Source organism: Musca vetustissima, unplaced genomic scaffold (assembly GCF_032173495.1).
Source record: "Musca vetustissima isolate MV318-11 ecotype Yass unplaced genomic scaffold, APGP_CSIRO_Mvet_v1 utg19267, whole genome shotgun sequence".
Taxonomy (NCBI): domain Eukaryota; kingdom Metazoa; phylum Arthropoda; class Insecta; order Diptera; family Muscidae; genus Musca; species Musca vetustissima.
Window position 1 is genome coordinate 73,247 of NW_026875507.1, and position 21,717 is coordinate 94,963.

The 21,717-nt window shown below is 37.8% G+C and overlaps 2 protein-coding genes across 2 annotated transcripts; one reads left to right on the plus strand and one right to left on the minus strand.

The window, feature by feature from the left end:
• The first annotated feature begins 2,774 nt into the window (after positions 1-2,774).
• LOC133337999 (eukaryotic peptide chain release factor GTP-binding subunit ERF3A) lies at positions 2,775-9,101 on the plus strand. Its single transcript, XM_061546188.1, has 7 exons — positions 2,775-3,183; positions 6,004-6,192; positions 6,266-7,035; positions 7,103-7,189; positions 7,260-7,436; positions 8,739-8,907; positions 8,972-9,101. Exons 1-7 carry the CDS (start codon positions 2,808-2,810, stop codon positions 9,013-9,015), a joined length of 1,812 nt encoding a protein of 603 aa, XP_061402172.1. The 5' UTR covers positions 2,775-2,807; the 3' UTR covers positions 9,016-9,101.
• Positions 9,102-17,247: 8,146 nt separating this feature from the next.
• On the minus strand, positions 17,248-21,417 carry LOC133337992 (solute carrier organic anion transporter family member 74D). Its single transcript, XM_061546181.1, has 8 exons — positions 21,204-21,417; positions 20,850-21,094; positions 19,291-19,543; positions 18,905-19,222; positions 18,347-18,698; positions 18,149-18,287; positions 17,460-18,090; positions 17,248-17,393 (listed from the first exon to the last, which is right to left on the minus strand). The coding sequence occupies exons 1-8, from the start codon at positions 21,415-21,417 to the stop codon at positions 17,248-17,250; spliced, it is 2,298 nt and encodes a 765-aa protein (XP_061402165.1).
• Positions 21,418-21,717: the final 300 nt, after the last annotated feature.

Below are 21,717 nucleotides of genomic sequence, written 5' to 3' on the forward strand. Positions count from 1 at the left end.
GAAATCTTCTTCAGATGTATTCTCCTACTAATAAAACCGTGAACACTATATATATTAAATATGGCGGATGTGCGACAGTTGTAGAGAAAAAAAAAAATTAACTACGCGACGAACTGCCCTATAACTCCGCGAAAACACGTCCACACGGCAAGAAAATCAATACAAATGAACGAATTCTCTTCTCTCTCGGCTAGGGATATAAGTCGATTTATGATCAACAACGGTAGGGCTGTATAGTCCATAACAGAGGTAACTAGTTCATTTAATGGATGCAGTAAATAAATGCAATGAACGAGGCTAATTTAACGCGCGTTTAAATTAGCCTCTTAAATCGACTCGATGTGTAGATGAACTGGATTTGTCATCTGTTATTTGTTTACGTATACAACCACATTTCACTGCTGTCATAATCTAAGAGGCAAATGATTAATCATTATTTTCATAACTTTGTTAAACGGCATATACATTACCGGGTTAACCTACTTTATGAGGATTTATTTGACATATGTGCAAAGGAATTGACAATTGAAACCCACTGGGTTAACGAAATCCGATTAAATGTAAACGTACTATTAGTATATGCTTTTTTATATTTTACTGGATTTCGTTAACCCAATGGATTTCAATTGTCAATTCTTTTAAATATATGCCAAATACATCCTCATAAAGTACGTTTACATTATATCAGATTTAGTTAACCCAGTGGATTTAAATTTTGAATTCCTTTAAATATATGCCAAATAAATCCTCATAAAGTTGTTGTTGTAGCAACATAATACATGCGGTGGATTATTCATTGACTGGTTCTGCTTCCTCTATCTCCAAATTCAAGAATGTTGCGTCCATAGTGAATTCGGCGATAGAAGAGTCGGCCTTGCTGGGAATTGAAGAGGTGCAACGTGTCGTGTGGTCCTGGTCCACATGCAGGACGTGTTATAGGTATCGAGTCGTCAATTCTTGCCCAATATGAATTGTGGCGGTTACACCATCCTGATCTAAGACTACTCGTGTTGAGCTAAGACTATACGTGTTTGTCTTGGCAGCTACTTCTCCTCTGCTGCCATGGACTTTGGTAAAGACGTATAAGATGATAGGTCTTTCCATCCAAACAACTCAAAATAATGCACTCCGAATTGCAACCGACTGTGTCCAGATGACGAGCGTCGAGTCGAGCAACATAATGTGTTGTTGACTAGACAGTTCCTGCTGGCATGCTATCTGCCGTGTCATCCTAATCGCCTGGATTTTAGGCGCTATCGTGATGGGATTCAAGACGTAATTGTACCGGAAGTCAACAGAATGTCGATAGCGAAAGTGATGAAATTTGTGCATCAACTGGCGGTCTCTGAAGTCATAAATGGCTACAGATGCAATAAAGTCCTACAACAACATCCTCCTGAAATTTTGGAGAGTGAGAGGCTTCATCCAAGGCAAACCCGTTCAATTCTGGCAAAACTAAGGTCTGGATACAGCAATGTTCTCAACTCGTATCGCACAGGTAAACTTCCTGCCAGCAAGTCGATCACGACACACACCATCTACAAGTCTATTGCCTATAGACTTATGACCAAAGCCAATAGAGGGGGCACAGTTTCTCCGGCTACCCTCTTCAAATCCGATTTCCTAAAAATTAAAATATTTTCCTTTTCCTTCTTCGGTTTTTTCTATCCAACCAACCTATTACAACCAACCAACAATAGTAATTGGTATGAATTTGATGTATTGCCCTGACTCTATTGCTTTTGTTTATTATCTGACATTTGTGCCTGTGCCAAATCATTTGATGACTTTTTAATCAGACCAAGATCTATTAATAAGGTCACCAAGATAGCAATCGATATCGGAAATCAGCTGTTTTTTCTCAAGTCTGTTGTCAAAAATTTCGACTTTGTTTACGTTTTCATAATGGAAGTCAATTCACAATAATGCATTTTGACAGCAAACTTGAGAGGTATCGATAATCCGCTGGTATCCCTTGGTGACCTTATTTATAGACCATGAATCAGACCTTTCTCACCCTATTTCGATTAATCATCGATAACAACACCGACATAACTTTCGACTTTCATATCCCTATTTCCTATCTGCGTGGCTATTGAAATTGTGCTGCTGGTGGATAAATTTTTTTGAATTGTGTTCATTCAGTACTACTACTTTTTTTTACAATAAATCCCATCCGGATTAAGTGCTACACTTCAATTTTACATTCATAATTATTCGTGCGGTGACAGATTTACATACACCTTGTGTAAAAGTTGAACAGTGAAAGTAACAGCAAATAACCCCGTAGCCGAAAACGAAATTCCTTTGTCGTCGTCGGTCAGTTCAGTTCTTTTTCAGTCAGCCAGCCAAGACAAGTCAGTGAAAAACGTGATTTTCGCGTAAACGAGACGAGAGAAGAAAAAGGAATAGAAAGCGTTGAAGAAGAAATTCGTATTAAAAGGGGCCGCTTTTTGGAACGACGACGGTGCGTGGCGTGTGTTATTTTTCGCAAGTTGTTACAACATTAACTTAAAAAAAAAAATAGATTACAAGCGCCCCATTGAAGGTTATATTTTTCTGTCATTTGGATTGGAATTCTCACGGCAAGTGAGCGAGCGAACGGACAAACCGGAGTAGTGGTGTTGTTGTGTTGTGTGAGAGAACGAACCATACAACGTGTTGTTGTTACGTGTGCATGTTTGAGTGCGCCGCGTAGAGAAGTTAACCGGAGTGAACCGCCTCAGAAAAAAACTATTTCTGAAAGTTTTCTTTAAAAAAATAATAGAACAACAAAAAGAGGGAACGAAAATAAATATTCAAACAAAATGGCTCAAGAAAACTCCGATATGTCCACAAAATTCTCCACACTAAATGTAAATGCTGCGGAATTTGTACCCAGTTTTGGTAGTTTCAGTGCGGCCGTTGTCAGTTCCATGAATAATGACAATAGTGCGCCGGCTGCCGCTACCACTGCTGCTGCTGCTCCCATGGATACAACCAGCGTGCCCGCGTCTACCAGCGGCACTCCTGCCACCACACCTAATTCGGATGCATCCGCTTCGGGTTCCCTGAGTGCACTTAATCAGGCGGCCGGTGATGTTGCACCAGCGGAATCGCCCATGCAAACGTCACCCGTAAAGGTTGCTGCTGCTGCACCTGTGGAAAATATCAATACAGCCGATAAAATTGCAGCCAATAATGGTAAGAATGCTTCGATGTAATTAGAGCTCCAAAAGTGGTGGGGGGAGGTAGGGGAAAGGATTGTGATGGTCTATGGGGGGTAATTACTAGAATCCAGTACTTTTGCAGTAGGTGCAAAAAACATGACGTCATGAACAACCAGTCATTCAGTTGTAGTAATCTGTTGTCACAGATGTTGCAGGTCTTCGTCGTTGTCGTCTTCTTTTTTATAACATACCGATGTTGTTGTTATTGTTGTTGAGTTACTTTTTGTCACCGCCACTTGGTGGTTTGGTTGGTTGTCAGCCAGCCTGGTCATTGGCCACTAGTTGTATGTCATTAATTTATTGGCCTAACTTTCAGTTGTGGCCACCACCACAACTACTTCTCTTTTAGAGGTTTGCACCTTTTTTTCATTCATTCAATACTTTCTTCTGTTCAATATAACCTCAAAATCTATATGCAGGCAGGGTGGTATTTAATAATTAAATTGTGGTGACTTTGCTTTCGGCCTTTTATTGTAAAATGTGTTTGTCCCTAATTTTTTTTTTTATAAAAAATTAATATTGTAATATTTGGAGCTGTCCTCCTCCATGTGTTTACTCCAAACATATTTTTTCGGTTTCCATTCTTCTTTGCCAAATTCCATTCCATTCACAGTAATCTCATTTCTCTTTTTGTTTGTTTCTCTTACTTTGTCTTGAAGTGTGAAGGGGGGACTCATTTTGTTTGTGTGCGGGGTCGTTCCGATTTTGCTTTGAATTTGTGCTATTGTTGTATTTGTTGACACGTTAACTTTTTTTTTTTGGTTATTATTGAATATTTTTCTTGTTTTTGTTGGTTTAATTCAATAATTGAATTTGTTAAATTAACTCGTTAATTTTATATTTTTGGAAAATATGTTGAAAATTAGATACAATTTGGGATAACTCTCAAAAAAATGAAATGAAAATTAGTTCAAAATCTGGTTGTAAAATATGCCCTTCGTCTCTTTGGAAAGAAAAGGGAGTGGATTTTGTAAAATTGAAAATATATATCATATGGGATCATATGGTTGGATTAATACTACGAATCCAACCATATCCCATATGATTTATATAAGGTATACTACGATCTGTTTCAATTTCACCTGTTGGAATATATCAGTGGAGCTACTAGATCAACAGGCCTATCAAGCAGGATTATTCACATGGATGAAGTTGTGGAAGAAATTCAAAAATATGGTGTGAATACAATGCTCGGTGATCACCCGTCTACGGTAGCAGCAGAAGAGCAGCAGCTACATCGACAAACCAGAGTATGATTGTCCGATTATGGCGTCAGGACCAAAAATTGATGACATTTGCGAGAGGCTGAACCACTATCTCGTGGATATTGCAGACTTTTTCCGGCCGAGGAATATGGAAATATCCGCCACTAAATCAACGACCACACTGATGAGAGATGCGGCAAGGTTCTAGGGGTCACATTCGATTCCACATTGCCTATCTCAATGGCAGACAGCAGGCATATGTGGATTTCAGAGTACGGATATCTAAATACCGCAAGCTTAAAATGGGCGTCCCGCAGGAAGGAGTACTATCTCCACTGCTATTTAATCTTTATCTTACGTCGCTTCCTGTGTCACCCCCCGATGTTAAAATTGAATATTACGCAGATGACTGCGTCGCGTCCTCTGGAGTCGACATAGATGACGTAAGCGCAAAAATCAGGATTAATGCAGGAAAGAAAATTAATTATATCACCATCCAAATCTACTGCGACGTTATTTATTTCCTGGACACGTAAGCTTAAGACAAAGCTGAATATATCATAGTCGTCGATGACCGAAGAATTCCGACAGTCCAACTTCCCAAAATACTGGAAGTAGTTTTTGATAACCTGCTCAACTTCACCAAGCACGCCGCCTATGTCAAAGGGAAAGTCCTCAGCAAAAATAAAGTCCTGAAAGCTCTGACAGGTATCTCCTGGGGAAAGGATAAAGAGACGCTCATCATGACATACAAAGCCATTAGTCGCTCTGTACTGAGCTATGCCGCCCCGCGTTTGCACTTCATTCCTAAGCGACACCCAATGGCGCAACACCTTCACGACAGAGGGGTCTACGATCCGAAACGACCCGAGTCTTACTCGGCCAACGTCTGTCACCTCAGACCGTTGTGTAAATGCAATAGGGCTGCTACAACAACAACCACCTTCAAACGATCCAAAACAGTGCTTTAAGAATTGCTACCGGATATGTCAAGATGTCGAGCGTGGATCATCTTCATGAGGAGACAAGGATACTGTCAGTACAGCCCGTCATCTGCCAAGTCACCCCAACCATCACATTGTGGTGCAGGATCCTCCTCCACGACACATCCGGAAGGATATCAGACACTTCCGCCCAGACATCCAAGTCGTCATACCATCCGACCTCAACAGATCGTCAATAGCTGTAGGTCTGAAACAGCTGGATATTGCCTAAACAAAGTCCTTAACGAACATCCCCCAGCAATCCGTGACTCTGAAAAGCGCCTCCCCAGATCCACGAGAACAACTCTAGCTCAACATAGATCTGTTTGGAGTTCCAGCGAATTATTTATAGCACATGCGATCAGTGCCCAAACAATCAGAGCGCTCCTCATGACACAAATCACATATAAGTTCAAATAAGTTCACGAAATTATTGTCCTTGTACCATTTTCGATGCCCTTTCCCAAAATGCATACCGAAAAGTTGTAACCCTCGCCTTTTTCCTACAGTGGGGCCTAAACTATCTATATAGAATTAAAATCACGCCACTTTGGTCTAATTTGACAATGTTAATGATAATTGATTTTATTTTTTTCCAATTTTCAGAAAATGATCCTGCCGATAGCTGGGACGTTGAAGATGAACCTGTCATTACACCCGACGACGAAGAAGTTGAAGATATCGAAGAAGTCGAAGGTGATGCCACACCAAAGGTGTCAAAGAAAAAGATACCCAAAGTAGAAGACACAAAGAGCAAAAAGGAACATGTGAATGTCGTATTCATTGGTCACGTTGGTAAGTGAAAATGACGAACGCAGCAGTAAAATATTTCATTTTCCAAACCTCTAACTTATTTTTCTATACGCAGATGCTGGTAAATCAACAATTGGTGGTCAAATTATGTCCCTTACCGGTATGGTCGACAAACGTACTCTGGAAAAATACGAACGTGAAGCACGTGAAAAATCTCGTGAAAGTTGGTATCTCTCATGGGCCTTGGATACAAATCAAGAGGAACGTGACAAGGGTAAAACTGTTGAGGTCGGTCGTGCCTATTTCGAAACGGAACGTAAACATTTCACAATTTTGGATGCACCCGGTCACAAAAGTTTCGTACCCAATATGATTGGTGGTGCGGCACAGGCTGATTTAGCCGTGTTGGTAATCTCAGCGCGAAAAGGTGAATTCGAAACTGGTTTTGATCGTGGCGGTCAGACTCGCGAACATGCTATGTTGGCCAAAACCGCCGGCGTCAAACATCTGGTCGTGCTCGTCAATAAAATGGACGATCCCACAGTCAATTGGGATGAGGCACGTTACAACGAATGCAAAGACAAAATCCTACCATACCTCAAAAAATTAGGTTTTAATCCAGCTAAAGATCTAACCTTTATGCCATGTTCAGGTTTAAGCGGAGCCGGTTTACGTGATGTCATACCCGATTCAATTTGTCCATGGTACAATGGACCAGCATTTATACCATTTATTGATCAGTTGCCTTCATTAAATCGTAAAGCCGATGGTCCCTTCATAATGCCCATTGTTGATAAGTACAAGGATATGGGTACGGTCGTAATGGGCAAGGTTGAGTCGGGTACTGCGCGAAAAGGACAAAATTTGTTGGTGATGCCTAATAGGGTAAGTTGTTATAATGAGTGTTTTTCTTTATAAAGAGTCGAATAATGATTTTTTGTTTTATTCTTAGACACAAGTTGCCGTTGATCAACTGTGGTCCGACGATGATGAAGTCACATCTGTGGGTCCTGGCGAAAATGTTAAAATCAAGCTGAAGGTGAGGAGTGCTTGTGGTTTTAAATTTTTTGAAATTATCTAATGTTTTATTTTTGTTAATTTGCCTTCAGGGTATTGAAGAAGAAGATGTCTCACCTGGTTTTGTTTTGTGCGATGCCTCTAATCCTATTAAAACTGGCAAAATCTTTGATGCTCAAGTTGTTATTTTGGAGCATAAATCAATTATCTGTGCTGGTTATTCGGCCGTTATGCACATACATTGTGCAGCTGAAGAAGTTACCGTTAAAGTAAGTGTGATAAAATGATACAAAAAATTAATCAAGGACCAGCTATAGGTAGAGATTTTTTAAAAATATATTTTAGATGATAGCCATAGGCCCAAATTTTTATACCCTTCACCACACTGTGGTACAGGGTATTATGTCTTTGTGCATATGATTGTCACAGGCAAAAGAAAACGAGATAGACACATGATTCCTTTTGAGAATATGCATAGAATCATTTTTTTAATTCGATTTATGCATGTCCGTCCGTCCGTCTGTCCATGTTAAATTGTATGCAAAGTACAGGTCAAATTTATAAACCGATTTGGTACAAAATTTTGCACTACGTACTGAAGTTACTATAACGTGTGGCAAGTTTTGTTGAAATCGGTTTAGATTTAGATATAGCTTCTATATATAGTTTCGTCGGATTTTAAGTAAAAGGTGCAACAAAGACCAAAGTTAGGTCGTTTGCTACAAAATTTTACAAAATGTACTGACCGTGAGGAATGTTTTGAAGTCGGTTCATATTAGGATATAGCTCCTATATATATTTTCTCCCGATTTTAAGTACATGATGCACCAATAACTCAAATGTGGCCGATATGCACAAAATATACTGAAATTAGTATAACTTATCTTATATATATATGCTTTAAATTGATTTCCATAATTTTGTCCCATTGTAAGAAGCAACCCTATATCTGACCAAATGAAAAATTTAGTATATTTTACTGGTCCTTCAAAAATACGGCAAAAATTCACCACTTTGTGTATATTCAACAGATGAATCATAACCATCTGTTGAATATAACCAAAGAGGTGAAGGGTATCATATATGTTTTAAGGATTTATTAGTGTGGGGATTAAAAAAAATATTTTTAAGAATCTACTAAGGCTTGGATTTTTTAAGAATATTTTTAAGGACCTACTAAGGGGTGGACAAGTTTCGATTAAATCGGTTTGGATTTCGATATAGCTTATATATGCTTTAAATTGATTTCCATAATTTTATCCCATTGTAAGAAGCAACCCTATATCTGTCCAAATGAAAAATTTAGTATGATTTAATGGTCCTTCAAAAATTCGGCAAAAATTCACCACTTTGGGTATATTCAACAGATGAATCCTAACCATCTGTTGAATATAACCAAAGTGGTGAAGGGTATCATATATGTTTTAAGGATTTATTAGTGTGGGGATTAAAAAAAATATTTTTAAGAATCTACTAAGGCTTGGATTTTTTAAGAATATTTTTAAGGACCTACTAAGGAGTGGATTAAAAAAAATATTTTTTAATATTTATTTTTTTTTTTACTTTTCCAGGCCCTCATTTGCTTGGTTGACAAAAAGACCGGCGAAAAATCAAAATCACGTCCAAGATTCGTTAAACAAGATCAGGTGGCAATTATGCGAATTGAATGTTCCGGTATGATTTGTTTAGAACAATTTAAACTATTCCCACAGATGGGAAGATTTACTCTGAGAGATGAAAGTAAGTATTGCTAGCATTTGAAAACAGAAATCAAAACTAATTTAATTTCCTTTTTATTTTACAGACAAAACAATCGCTATCGGCAAAGTGTTGAAGGTGATCGAGTAAATTGAGCCAAGCTTGATTTTTCTTTTTTGTAATTTTAATTTTCTTGAGTGCTTCAAGCCCCGCCTTTTTTAAAAAGAAAAACAAAATATTAAATTTATAAAAAATCAACAACAACATATTAACATCTAATTTTTAATCTGGCTTTTTAAGCCCGGCCGTCGTCGACAACTAGGAAAACAAACAATTGAATAAATAACGTTATGAAAATAAATTCAAAAAATTGCAAACTACCAACCTATCTTTAAAGAAAAAAATAAACCACAACAACAACAAAAATGCAAAATTAAGTAAAACATGAACTTTAAAAAAAGAGAGAAAAAATAAAACAAATAAAGGAAATAAATAAAAAACGAAACAAACGAATAACAAGGATCTTTAATAAATTACTGATAAAATTATATATATATAACAAAAACAAAATCGTCGTATATAAAATATATATTATATTATTACAATTATTAAATATGAGAAAGAAAAGAAAAAAAAACAAATACCAACAACAAAGAAAAAAGCGAACCAGAATTATATATGATTATTAATAATGATTATGTTTTTCCTTTATTTACATATTTTTTAATTCATTTTCACTGTTAAGCTATACAACAAACAACAACAACAAATAATTGATAAAACAAAGCGAGTGGATGAAGAGAAATCATTTAAATAGCATTTATTATTATTGTTTTTTTCTTCAGAGATCATTTAGTTAGAGATGCAAAATAAAAAAGATCACATCGTTAGGATTTGTCACGGAATGTTTCTACTTGATGATTATGCAAATATAACATTTAGATTCAATATTTTTTGGACTTTATTTTTACAAATAAAAATTCTGAGCATTTCTTAAATAATAGCAAAAATGAGAGTTTCAAATCAACCACCTTTAATTTGTTTTATTAAATATTTTTTAGGGATTTAAATTTTTTTCAAAGAATCTCCCAAGGCGTGAATTTTTTAAAAATATTTTTTTAAAGATCTCTAAAGGCATGGATTTTTTAAAGATCGCCTAAGGTTTGGATTTTTAAAAAATAATTCTTTAAAGATCGGGTAGACTTTTTAAAGATCGCCTAAGGTGTGGATTTTTAAAAAATAACTCTTTAAAGATCGTGTGGACTTTTTAAAAATAATTTTTTAAAGATTGCCTAAGGTGTGGATTTTTCTAATTTTTTTTCTAACCACACTGTGGTACAGGGTATTATGTCTTTGTGCATATGTTTGTAACAGGCAAAGGGAAACGAGATAGGCACATGGTTCCTTTTGAGAATATGCAAAGAATCTTTTTCTGAGTCGATTTATGCATGTCCGTCCGTCCGTCTGTAGATGTTAAATTGTAAACAAAGTACAGGTCGCATTTATGATCCGATTTGGATGAAATTTGGCACAGGTCTCTTATTTTGGCCCAAGGACGAACCCTACTGAAATTGGAGAAAATCGGTTCAGGTTTATATATAGCTCCCATATATATTTTCGTCCGATTTAAGGTACGAAATTTGTCGATTTGCACGAAATTTTGCACAGTGTACTGAATTAAGTCTAGAAAGATGTGTGTTGAATTTCGTGAAAATTGGTTTAGATTTATATATAGCTCCCATATAGATTTTCGTCCGATTTCATGTAATTGGAGCACCAAAGTCGCAATATATCCCTCGATTTGCACGAAATGTTGCACAACGTATCAAATTGAAAGCTTTGATGACGTTATGGCGTTTTGTTGAAATTGGCGCAGATGTAACCATAGCCTTTATATGTATTTCGAAGGGGTGTCCGATTGAAATTAAATTTTTAACAGTGCGACGTACCGAATAGTGTGCATCAATTTAGCTATAAATATTTTTTTCATAAATTTGTTCCATGGTACGCAGACGACTCTAAATCTGCACGAATGAAATTGCATTTATTATAGGTTGCAGATTTGTATGTTCCTTGGAGGGAACATTGACATGCAATTGTATGGATACATATTTACAATATACCCAAAGTGGCGAAGGGTATCATATAGTCTTTTCTTACTGGTTTTAAAGATTGCCCAAGGCGTGGATTTTTTTTTAAAATAAAGATCGCCATGAGACTCCATATATGCTTCTTTTATGATTTCTCTTCCCTCTCACAAGTTACTTTTTCAAAACAAAATTTTAGAAAATTAATAAAATACGGTTTTCTCAAATAGATCGGCTGTTCTTTTTTTTTTGTTTCTAGTTTTGTAATTATTGTGTGAAAAAATAAAAATTGTTTATTATCAACTCAAACAAATGCATTAGCAAGGGAAATAACACTAAAATTACACCCCACATACTTCACACTAACACTCATATATACACACACACACCTTACATACCGGAAATGAAGGAAACAAAAACATAAACAACAACTATAGTCACTAAATTAACAGTTAAGCAATTTGCAAAGAAAAACAAAAGGCCTACAGTCAGAGTCCGTAAGTCACCGTTTTGTATACATCTTTATAATTTTTCAATATTTATTTTAAATAAATTTGGTATATGCAACATGCATATAGCGAATCTATATAGTGCTTACATTATTGTTAAATTTATTGAATATTTTAAAAATTTGTTTTCAAGGACGAGATATAGGCGTTGATTTTTTAAAAAATATTTTTTAAGGATCCACCAAGGCGTGGAATTATAAAATAATATTTTTTAATGATCCTTAAAATTTCAATTTTATATTCTTATCCTCTCTAAAATTCTTCTTCCCGAAATCCTTTCCTTTCGAAAATGCATTTATTTATTTTTGCATTTTGTTTCAAATAAAAACAAAAATAATGTATTTATCTACAGCTTTAAAAAAAGTTAAAATCGTTTCTTTCGAAACGGTACAACACACACAACATACAAATATCCCATTAACAACTGATGTATGTATGTACTATATATATATACATATTCATTACAAGAAAAAACTCAGAACCAGTACGTAAATTGCACACCCATATAAATGAGAAAAAAAAAACAAAAACAAATAATTGGTTAATTAAATTAACTTTAAATACATAGAAAAAAACAACAAATCTATATTCATTAAAAACCCAAATCACAAGTCATATTTCAATACTACTCCCCTTATTTGTAGTAGCAAAACAAATCTCAACATTTTTTAACATTTTCTTTTTTCTTTTGGGTTTTATTGAAAAACAGTTTGTAAACGAATTCCTAGAGTCTTTTTTCGATTTATTTTTCAAATTTTTTTTTTTAAACAAACTCTCTTTGTAACTCTAAAATAACAACAACAACAACAGCATTTTACATGACCGCCCGTCGTTTCGTTTTGTTTATGTAATGAATGATGATGACGTTAATAAAACAAAAACAAAAAGCGATTATTTATACACTGAAAAAATATAAAAAAAAATAATAAGAAAAAGAAAAAAATTATATATAAAAATATGCCTAAAAAATAACGATAATAAAACAAGAACAACAACAACAAAACAAAGAAACCATTTTTTATTAATAATAAATAAAAATGAAGAAAATTATATTATGAAAATCGAAATGAGTGGATTTTGAAATTTATTTAAAAACCAGTGAGCGGAGCAGTATAGTCGGACAGGGCCGACCATATGATACCCTACACAACTACCACGGAACTCTAACATTCCGCGGATGTTTTTTCCGAGACTGGTCAATATTTCGTGATATTTGACCCTCTTGTCCGATTCCTTACACAGACATTTTTCCGAATATGACTAATATTCAGTACAGCCCTTGTAATTACTTGTCTAGATTGTCTTCACGGTGGGTTGTGTTGTGATGTTCGGCTTTCAATTGTGCCCTATTGATCGACTCGAAAAAGTTTGACCCGCTAAATATTGACCGATCTTTATCAACACAGGCATGCTTATTCTTTGGCCCGATCCCATGTTTGGGCCACAGTTGCGGCCTCTGGAGCGACCAGAAAATCAGACAAAAATAAAGTTTTTGGTCAATTTCATTCCCTAAATATTAACCGATCTTTACCAAAAACAATAGGGATCTTCATTGGCCAGACCCGTCCTACATGCAAAATTTCGTGAAGATTGATCCATAACTATGGCCTGTATCGTGTTTACAAATTATAATGGACAGATGGACGGACACACATTTCTAGATCGACTCAGCTCTAGGACCAATATTTCGCGGCGTTACAAACTCTTTGGGCTGCACAAAGCTATAATACCCTGAAGACATAGTTGTGTTAGGTATAAAAAGGAAAATAATTACTAATTTAGAATAATTTTTTAAGGGCCGTGGATTTCTAAAAATAATTTTTTCAAGGAGCTACAAAGGCGTGGATTTTTTAAAATATATTTTTTTAAGGACCGTGGATTTATTAACGAATATTTTTTTTAACCTTGTTTAAGGTGCGGATTTATTAAAAAAATATTTTTTTAAGGCTTCCAACAATGCGTCGATTTACTTAGCTGGCTTTTGACAGAACTTTCGTTCCATAAGCCGAGCTTAAAAAATATTTCCAGGCGCGTCGGTCTTTTGCGCAGTTTTTCCAATTTGAAAGACCATGTTCGGCAATCTTCCACTTGATCTTTCCATCTTATTCGTGTTCTTCCCCTTCTGCGTGAACCATCAGCTGGTTTACTCTTATATGCCTTTTGGGCTGGGGCATCTTCATCCATTCTCACAACATGATCTAGCCAACGTAGTCGTTGCAGCTCAATACATCTAAAAATGCCGATGTCCGAGAATAGCTGGTACCGCTCATGGTTCATTCGACGGCGATATTCACCGTCGACGCAGATCGGCCCGTAGATCTTTCGGAGAATTTTTCTTTCAAACAGCCCAAGCACTGCTTCATCTGCTTGCGCAAGCGTCTTGTAAAGTGTGAGTTTGGTCTGGGTGGAGGTGGCCTTGTTTCTAAACTGCTTACTTAGACCATAGTAGCATCTGTTGGCCACCACTATCCTTCTCCGAATTTCAAGACTGATGTCATTAGTTTTAATTATGGCGGTACCAAGGTATATAAAATCTTTGACTACCTCGAAGCTGTAGTTCTCAAGTTCCACAGTTGGTCCGAGTCTACTGGACGTCGTTGCTCGTTGATACCATCAGCTAGGTCTTCTCGCCGTATACTGTCAGACCCACTTTGGCAGATTCCTCAATTTGTTCAAAGTTGGCTGTTACCACTCTCAATGTTTGACCCATTATGTCGATGTCATCGGCGTAGGCGAGTAACATATGTTATTTGGTGTACAGAGTGCCATTTCTGTTCACCTTTGCGTCTCGTATGACCTTTTCCAGCAGGATGTTAAAAAGGTCACACGACAAACTGTCACCTTGTCTGAATCCTCGTTCGGTTTTCAAGGGCTCCGAGAGGTAGTTTCCGACTTTAACTGCTGATCTTGTGCCACTTAAAGTTATCTTGCATAGCCGTATTAATTTTGCAGGAATGCCGAACGCAGACATGGCTTTAAATACCTCTGAACGGATAGGGCTGTCGAATGCGGCTTTATAGTCGAAGAATAGGTGGTATGTGTCAATGTGTTTTTCATGCGCCAGGATTTGGCGCAGAGTGAAAATCTGGTCAATGGTGGATTTGTCAGGTCTGAAGCCGCATTGGTATGGTCCAATAATGTCATTGACGATTATCTTTAGTCGTTCACACAGCACGCTGGATAGCACTTTATATGCGATGGGAAGGACACTTATTCCTCTATAGTTGGCACATATCGTCTTGTCTCATTTTTTTTGTACACGGGACACAGGATGCTGAGGTTCCAATCATTGGAATTTCAGCATTCCAATTCCTCTAGCCAAATTGTACTAATCAGCTAGCGCATGCTCCTGAACAGCATCTGACCACCAGTCATGAATAGTTCGGCTGGTAACCCATCGGCTCCTGCTGCTCTATTGTTCTTCAGCCAATTAATTGCTATTCTGACCTCATCTTGGCTAGGTGGTATACACTCTATACCATCATCTCTTATTGGTTCTGGGGTATCCCCTTCGCCGCTACTATTTGATATCAGAAGCTTTTTAAAATGCTCCTTCCAGATCCTCAACACGCTGCCTGTATCTGTCACCAGGTTTCCATCTTCATCTCTACAGGAGGATGTGTCTGCACCAAAACCTTCGGTTTGGTGTTTTACTAGTTGGTAAAATTTTCGGACTTAATTCTGACTCCTGTACATCTCGATTTGCTCACGCTAACGTGTTTGTTGTCCTTTTTTCTTTTTTTCTGAAAACACGTTTCTCCTCTCTCCTTTTCTCCCAATAATTCTTCCTAACATTACGTGCTGCTACTGTCTGCAGGGTTGCCCCGTTTTTCACATCAGTAGCATTACGACACCCCTGATCGTACCATGGGTTTCTTGCTGGTGGTTTTTGGTACCAGGGGTTGCTTTTGTTGCAGTTTGTAGGGAGTGGGCAATTCTCTGCCACTTTCCTTCTATATTATTATCGGGACAAGGGGTGCTTTTGTCAAGCTGTTGGGTAAGTTGAGCGGAGTAGGCTTCTGCTATCTGTTGTGTTTGCAGCTTTTCGACGTCGAGTTTCCGTGTTACATTAGATCGCACCTTTGCTACTACATTAATATTGGTGCGAACCTTGGCTGCCACAAGGAAGGGGTCAGGATCGATATTCGCCCTTCGGATCGATTGAACGTCTAATACACTGGATGAATGCCTTCCGTCTATCACACAACATGGTCAATTTGATTTCTCGTTGCTTGATCAGGAGAAATCAAGGTGACCTTGTGTATATCGAGATGCTTGAATCTGGTGCTGCTAACTACCATGTTTTTTGCTACCACGAAGTCAAACGACGTTGTCGGATGTTTCTTCATGGAGGCTGAATTTTCTGACGGTGGGGCCAAAAATATTTTCCCTTCCAATTTTTGCATTAAAATTTCCTGGCAGAATTTCAATGTCATGGCCAGGACAGCGGTCATATGCTATTTCTAGGCGCTCGTAAAACTGTCACCTTGTCTGAATTCTCAGTTCGGTATTGAAGGGCTTCGATAGGTCCTTTCCGACTTTAACTGCTGACCTTGTTCCACTTAAAGTTATCCTGCATAGCCGTATTAATTTTGCAAGAATGCCGAACGTAGACATGGCTTTAAACCCTCTGAATGGATAGGGCTGTCAAATGCGGCTTTATAGTCGACGAATAGGTGGTATGTGTCAATGTTTTTTTCTGGGGGTCTTTTCCAGGATTTGGGGCATAGTGAAAGTCTGGTGCTGCTAACTACCATGATTTTGCTGCCGCGAAGTCAATCAACCTCATGCCGTTGTCGGATGTTTCTTCATGGAGGCTGAATTTTCTGACGGTGGGGCCAAAAATATTTTCCCTTCCGATTTTTAGATTAAAATCTCCTAGCAGAATTTTAATGTCATGGCTCATATACTGTTTCTAGGCGCTCGTAAAATATGTCGTTGGTCTGCACATCTTTGTCTTCGGTCGAAGCATGGGAGCAAATAAGACTGATGTAGAAGAACTTCGTTTTTATGCGAATTATAGCAAATCGCTCATCTACTGGAGTGAATTTGGAGACGAGGTCTTTTATTCTCCTGTTGACCATAAATCCGCAGCCAAATGCATGTCTCGTTTCATGGCAGCTATAATACAGTGCGTAATCATCTGATTTACTTACGCCAGTCCCTTTCCATCGCATTTCCCGTAAGGCAATAATATCGGCTTTGTACTTCTTGAATATATCCGCCAAAGCGAGAACTGCGCATGTCCTGTACAACGTGCGCACATTCCAAGTGCTGACTCGCAGATCGTGGTCCTTTATACGTTTGCGGGGGTCGTCAACATTAGGGGGGTTTGGTTTTCTTTTTCTTAGCTTTTTCATAGTAAGTTGAGGTTTCCGAGAGTGGGCAACTAACCAGACGCCTTAACCAATTTTTTATAGTTCTTATGGGTGAACTCGCGGCACATATTAGCTTACTATTTCAAAGGGTGATGAAAATAGCTACCCCATGTGACACCGCGGGGAGGTCAGTGTCCACAATTGAGCTGAAAGAGGACCCAGATAAAGCTGGCCATGTTAAAGTCGATCAGAGCCGTTGCTTGGTATCTATTCTTTATTAAAGAATATTTTTTCAGGGGTTCCAACAATGCGTGGATTTAAAAAAAATCTAGTTTTTTTTAACTTTTGTGTTTATATTTTTATAAAATCTATATTTTCCTTAATAGCTTAATAAATAATACATAAATACAAATTCGTAACAAAAATTATAACCAACATTTTTTTATATATATTTGTACAAAAAAAATATTATTTTCTGGACAATAACGGAGTTATGGGTCGATTTTTACGTTCAATTTCCTGTGAACGTTCCGCCTCCCGCTCACCATATAAATCCAAGTGTCTTCCATGGTACCACACCAAGACATCAAAGAATACACCAATGGCTGTGAAACCTGAAAGGAGAAAAAGTGACCTTCAATTTCAGAACTCGGAATCGGAATTTCCATCTCAAGACTTACAACACGCCACCGCATTAATGTTCACCCGGAAAGCATCCTGATCATATAGCTGACAATTGCCATTACCCGTACACGTCTTGGTCCATTTCAAACATGTCGAATCAATGATACGACCAAATATAATTGGTCCCGGTATCAGACCAAATAGACTGACCATCATTAGCATTAGGCCTTGTGCGAATGATTTATCTTCGGTTGCAACGGCTCGATAATTTACCAAGATATTGCCAATACGTCCCGACGAGCCGAACCAATTGAGGATCATCGAAACAATGGTGAAAATCCAAAAGGCTTTGGTACAACCTTTCAGACAGACACCGGGTTTTAAAATCCCAGCCGTTAAAGCATCCAAGGAACGTCGGGATCTGCTAAGGATGTCATCGTCGTTGCGGGAATTTGGTGTTGTTGTAAAATCATCAAAATATGTTGTCATATCTGGCATGGATTTTGTTGTTGGCCTCATGGTAGTGGTGGTGAGTAGAGAACTTGTTACAAGAGGCTGCAATAAATCGGAATTTATGGCGGAGGTTGGAAGTAAGGAAGTTGGTGTTGTTGTTGTGGTGACTGTGGGTATGATTGTTGTTGTTGTAGAATTATAACCATATGCCAGACAGGAACAATTTGAGTAATACTAAAAAAATGGGAGGTTAGTAGGAATCTCTTTAGAATAAAAAAAAATGAAGACCCACCTTGAGATCCGAATTCCACGATTGACACCCAGCATGACAGGGTGAGAAAAATGTCGTCTCTGTTTCCTCATGACAAATGGGTGAATAGGGTACATCTTCACAGCCACAATTTGCATTACACGAATTGGAAAGATTTAATCTGAAAACAATTCGATTTTATTTAAATCGAAATTTCATTGCCTTCATTTCCGAACTCACCTTCCATTTTGATCCAATACCACCGAATCACTGCAATACAAAAACATATAACCAATTTGTCCAAGTATAAAAACAAATCCGACGATAACATTCCACATTAGGACTTTACTGGGTGCGGGTTTCTTTTTGGTTAGTATTAAGCCTGACCCGACTAGGCCCACAACCATGCCGAGTATGGAAACGGGACCCACAACAATTGTGGCACTCTGGGAATTTCTATGAAATTGTACTTCCATATATTTCGTGAGGAATGTCATGATTGCTGAGGCACCCAAAATATAAAAGATGCCCGAAGTTATGTTGAAGATTAGCAGCTTGTTGCGCAGCAGGCGCATAAGGGCTCGAGGGAAATCTGGAAGGTGGTAAAAATATACAATAAAACAAAATTTTAAAATGTGTGGATTTTTTAAAAATATTTTTTCAAGGATCTACTCTAGACCATAGAATACCTCTGGGTTTATTATAGACCATATCTGTGTTTCTATAGGCGTTAGAAGACCTCTGGGTCTCTATGTTGATCTTCTATAAAATGTAAATATCCGTCAATCCTTCCCTTACCTTTCAATTGTGGAAAGTCAGGTTTATCCACCACAGGTGCATCCAATGTGGCATTCGACGAAAAGCTTCTGCCCAGCGGTAAACATTCATCCATTTTCAGCTCTTCATGTCTTAAAACATGCGGTACATGAGAATTACGCAAAACTGGAGCTTTCTTCGGTAATTCTTTGGGAAAGAGGCCAATCAAACCGGAAAATACAATCATTAGGGTGCCCAAAATCATCCAACCAAACCACCAGGCACCCAACCAACGAGGATCTTTATTATCGATCAGGGGTGTCTTTGCGGGATCAATGAACATATTAAGGGAAACATAACCTAAAAGGGAATTTTAAAATTTATTTCAAAATTTTTTTTTAGAAAACAAACTAATTTCGGATACATACCCAAAAAGAAACCCACAATGGGTCCAATCAGACGCAATGCAAATGCCACCGAGAGCATTAACGGGGTATTGGTTTTCTTGGTATTATCATCCAAATAGGATTGACCCAATGAATAGTAAAGGGTATTACCAATACCTAGCACGAATTGTGAGAGGAATATAAGAACCAATGGCAGTATCGATAGCAAGGATTCACACTCCTGAGGGGTTTTCAAAACCCCACATAATTGTTGGGAATTTTTTATGGTGGCGTTCTGAAAGAAAGAAATTGGAAAATTAAAGGATTTTGAATTGAATTTCGGGGAGAGATCTAGGGAGGTCTTTTATGGTCTATTGAAGACGAGGAGGTTTTCTGTGTGATATAGAAGACTCAGTAGTTTTCTATAATCTATTGAATACCCATAAGTCTCATAAAGTCCCTATAAAAACGAAGATATCTTCTAAGGCTTAAAGAAGATCCAGAATTCATCTGTAGTCTATAAAATACCCAGAGTTCTTTTTATATCCGATAGAAGACGAAGATGTCTTCCATTTTCTATAGAGGTCCAGAGGTCTCAAAGGGTTAAAAACAAAGAGGTCATCTATAGTCTAAATACGACTCCGAGTACTTCTATGCTAAATAAGAGGCCATATAAGACCTCCCGGTCTATTTGCCATGTAAGACTTCTCCAAGTCTACTATATACCTTAGAAGACCTTCGGGATGACCTCCGAGTCTTATAGAGGTCATATAAGACCGGTGGGTCTTCCATAGACCATATAAGACCACTGGGTATTCTATAGACAATAGAAGACCTTTGGGTCTTCTATAGACCATAAAAGACCTCTGGGTCTTCTGTAGACATTAGAAAACCTCCGGGTCTTCTATAGACTATAAAATACCTTTGTGTCTTCTATAGACCATTGAAGACCTCTGCGTCTTCTATTGACCATAGAAGACCTCTAGGTCTTCTACTGTCAATGGGAGACCTATGGGTTTTCTATTGACTATAAAAGACCACAGGGGTCTTCTATAGACCATAAAGACCTCTGGGCTTCAATAAATCATAAAATACATGTGGGTCTTCTATAGACGATAGAAGGCCTCTCGGTCTTCTATAGACCATAGATCCCCTTGAGTCCTCTTATGACCAAAGAAGCCCTCGGGATGTTCTATTGGCCAGCAATGACTTCTATAGATTATAGAAGACCTCTGGGTCTTCTATAGACCACAGAAGACTCCTGGGTCTTCTATAGACCTTAGAAAAGCTCTGGATCTATAGTCAGCAGAAGACCCGGAGGTCTTCTGCTGACTATAGAAGACCTCTGGGTCTCTTATTGACCATAGAAGACCTCTATTGGCAATAGAAGACCTCTGAGTGTTCTATTGACCACAGGAGCTATTTTTCTTCTGTATACCTCTCGGTTTTCTATAACCCATAGAAGTCCTCTGCGTCTTCCATTGGCCATCAAAGGCTTCTATATATTATAGAAGACCTCTGGGTCTTCAAGAATCTTCTGTCAGTTGAAGTCCTGTAAATTTTGTTTTGAAAAAAATATATATCGCATTCTGTTCACCTACAACCAATGACATGGTGCTACTCGTAGCATTATCACCACCCTCCCAATCATAATACTCTTTGGTGTACTGCAGAACATCATGACCGGCGCCATAGATGAAGTGAGGCAAGGCCAAAATATAACAGGATATACCACAAAAGACAATACCGCTTGCAATCCAACGTGGCCGATTTCTCTGGCCACCAATATACGAGAGAATCAAGGATAATAAAATTTGGGATATTTCATTGCCGCTGAGGATGATACCTGGTTGAAAAAAATAAAAAGAAGAAGAAAAAGGAATAAGTTAAAATCTCATATAAGCCATTATTCGATGTTCCGACCGCGAAAAAAGAAGGCGTCTTGTTCTACTCACCTGTTGTTTGACTGGGTATTTTAAACCGCTTTTCTATGGTCGTCAGCGTTACCACGAAATACATATAGGACATGGCTTGGATGGTACCCATTAGTCCATAGACGGCCATAAACATTTTGGAGGTGGCATATCGTTGCATCCACTCCGGATGCCATTTAGCCAAGCCGCAAAGATTTTGTTCATTATGTGATCGTATGGTAGCTGCTGAAGGCATATTTGAAGAAGGCAGAATGGGATTGGAAAGCAAGACGGCGAGACTGTTTCACGTCTAGATGAATCGAACTCCTTTAGAGGGCATGCATTAAATCTGAAAATAAAACATAAATAAAAAAATCATTACTATGGGGGTCAGTGGAAAAATAATCTTTTAAAAATCTACGCTTCTGGTAGATTCCGAAAAATATTTCTTTCGATTGACACAATATTCTTGAAGACCCAGAGGTATTTTATAATCTATAGAAGTTTTAGATGGTCAATAGAAGACCCAGAAGCCTTCTATGATCAATAGAAGACT

What these genes read in the sequence shown, in the direction of transcription:
- LOC133337999 (XM_061546188.1), top strand. Translation starts at nt 2,808, where the DNA reads ATGGCTCAAGAAAACTCCGATATGTCCACAAAATTCTCCACACTAAAT. An exon ending in CTGAAGAAGTTACCGTTAAA is followed by an intron (nt 7,437 to 8,738) that starts GTAAGTGTGATA and finishes TTACTTTTCCAG; the next exon opens with GCCCTCATTTGCTTGGTTGA. An exon ending in ATTTACTCTGAGAGATGAAA is followed by an intron (nt 8,908 to 8,971) that starts GTAAGTATTGCT and finishes TTTATTTTACAG; the next exon opens with ACAAAACAATCGCTATCGGC.
- LOC133337992 (XM_061546181.1), bottom strand. Translation starts at nt 21,417, where the DNA reads ATGCCTTCAGCAGCTACCATACGATCACATAATGAACAAAATCTTTGC. An exon ending in AATACCCAGTCAAACAACAG is followed by an intron (nt 21,095 to 21,203) that starts GTGAGTAGAACA and finishes TTTTTCAACCAG; the next exon opens with GTATCATCCTCAGCGGCAAT. An exon ending in GTAGCACCATGTCATTGGTT is followed by an intron (nt 19,544 to 20,849) that starts GTAGGTGAACAG and finishes TCTTTCTTTCAG; the next exon opens with AACGCCACCATAAAAAATTC.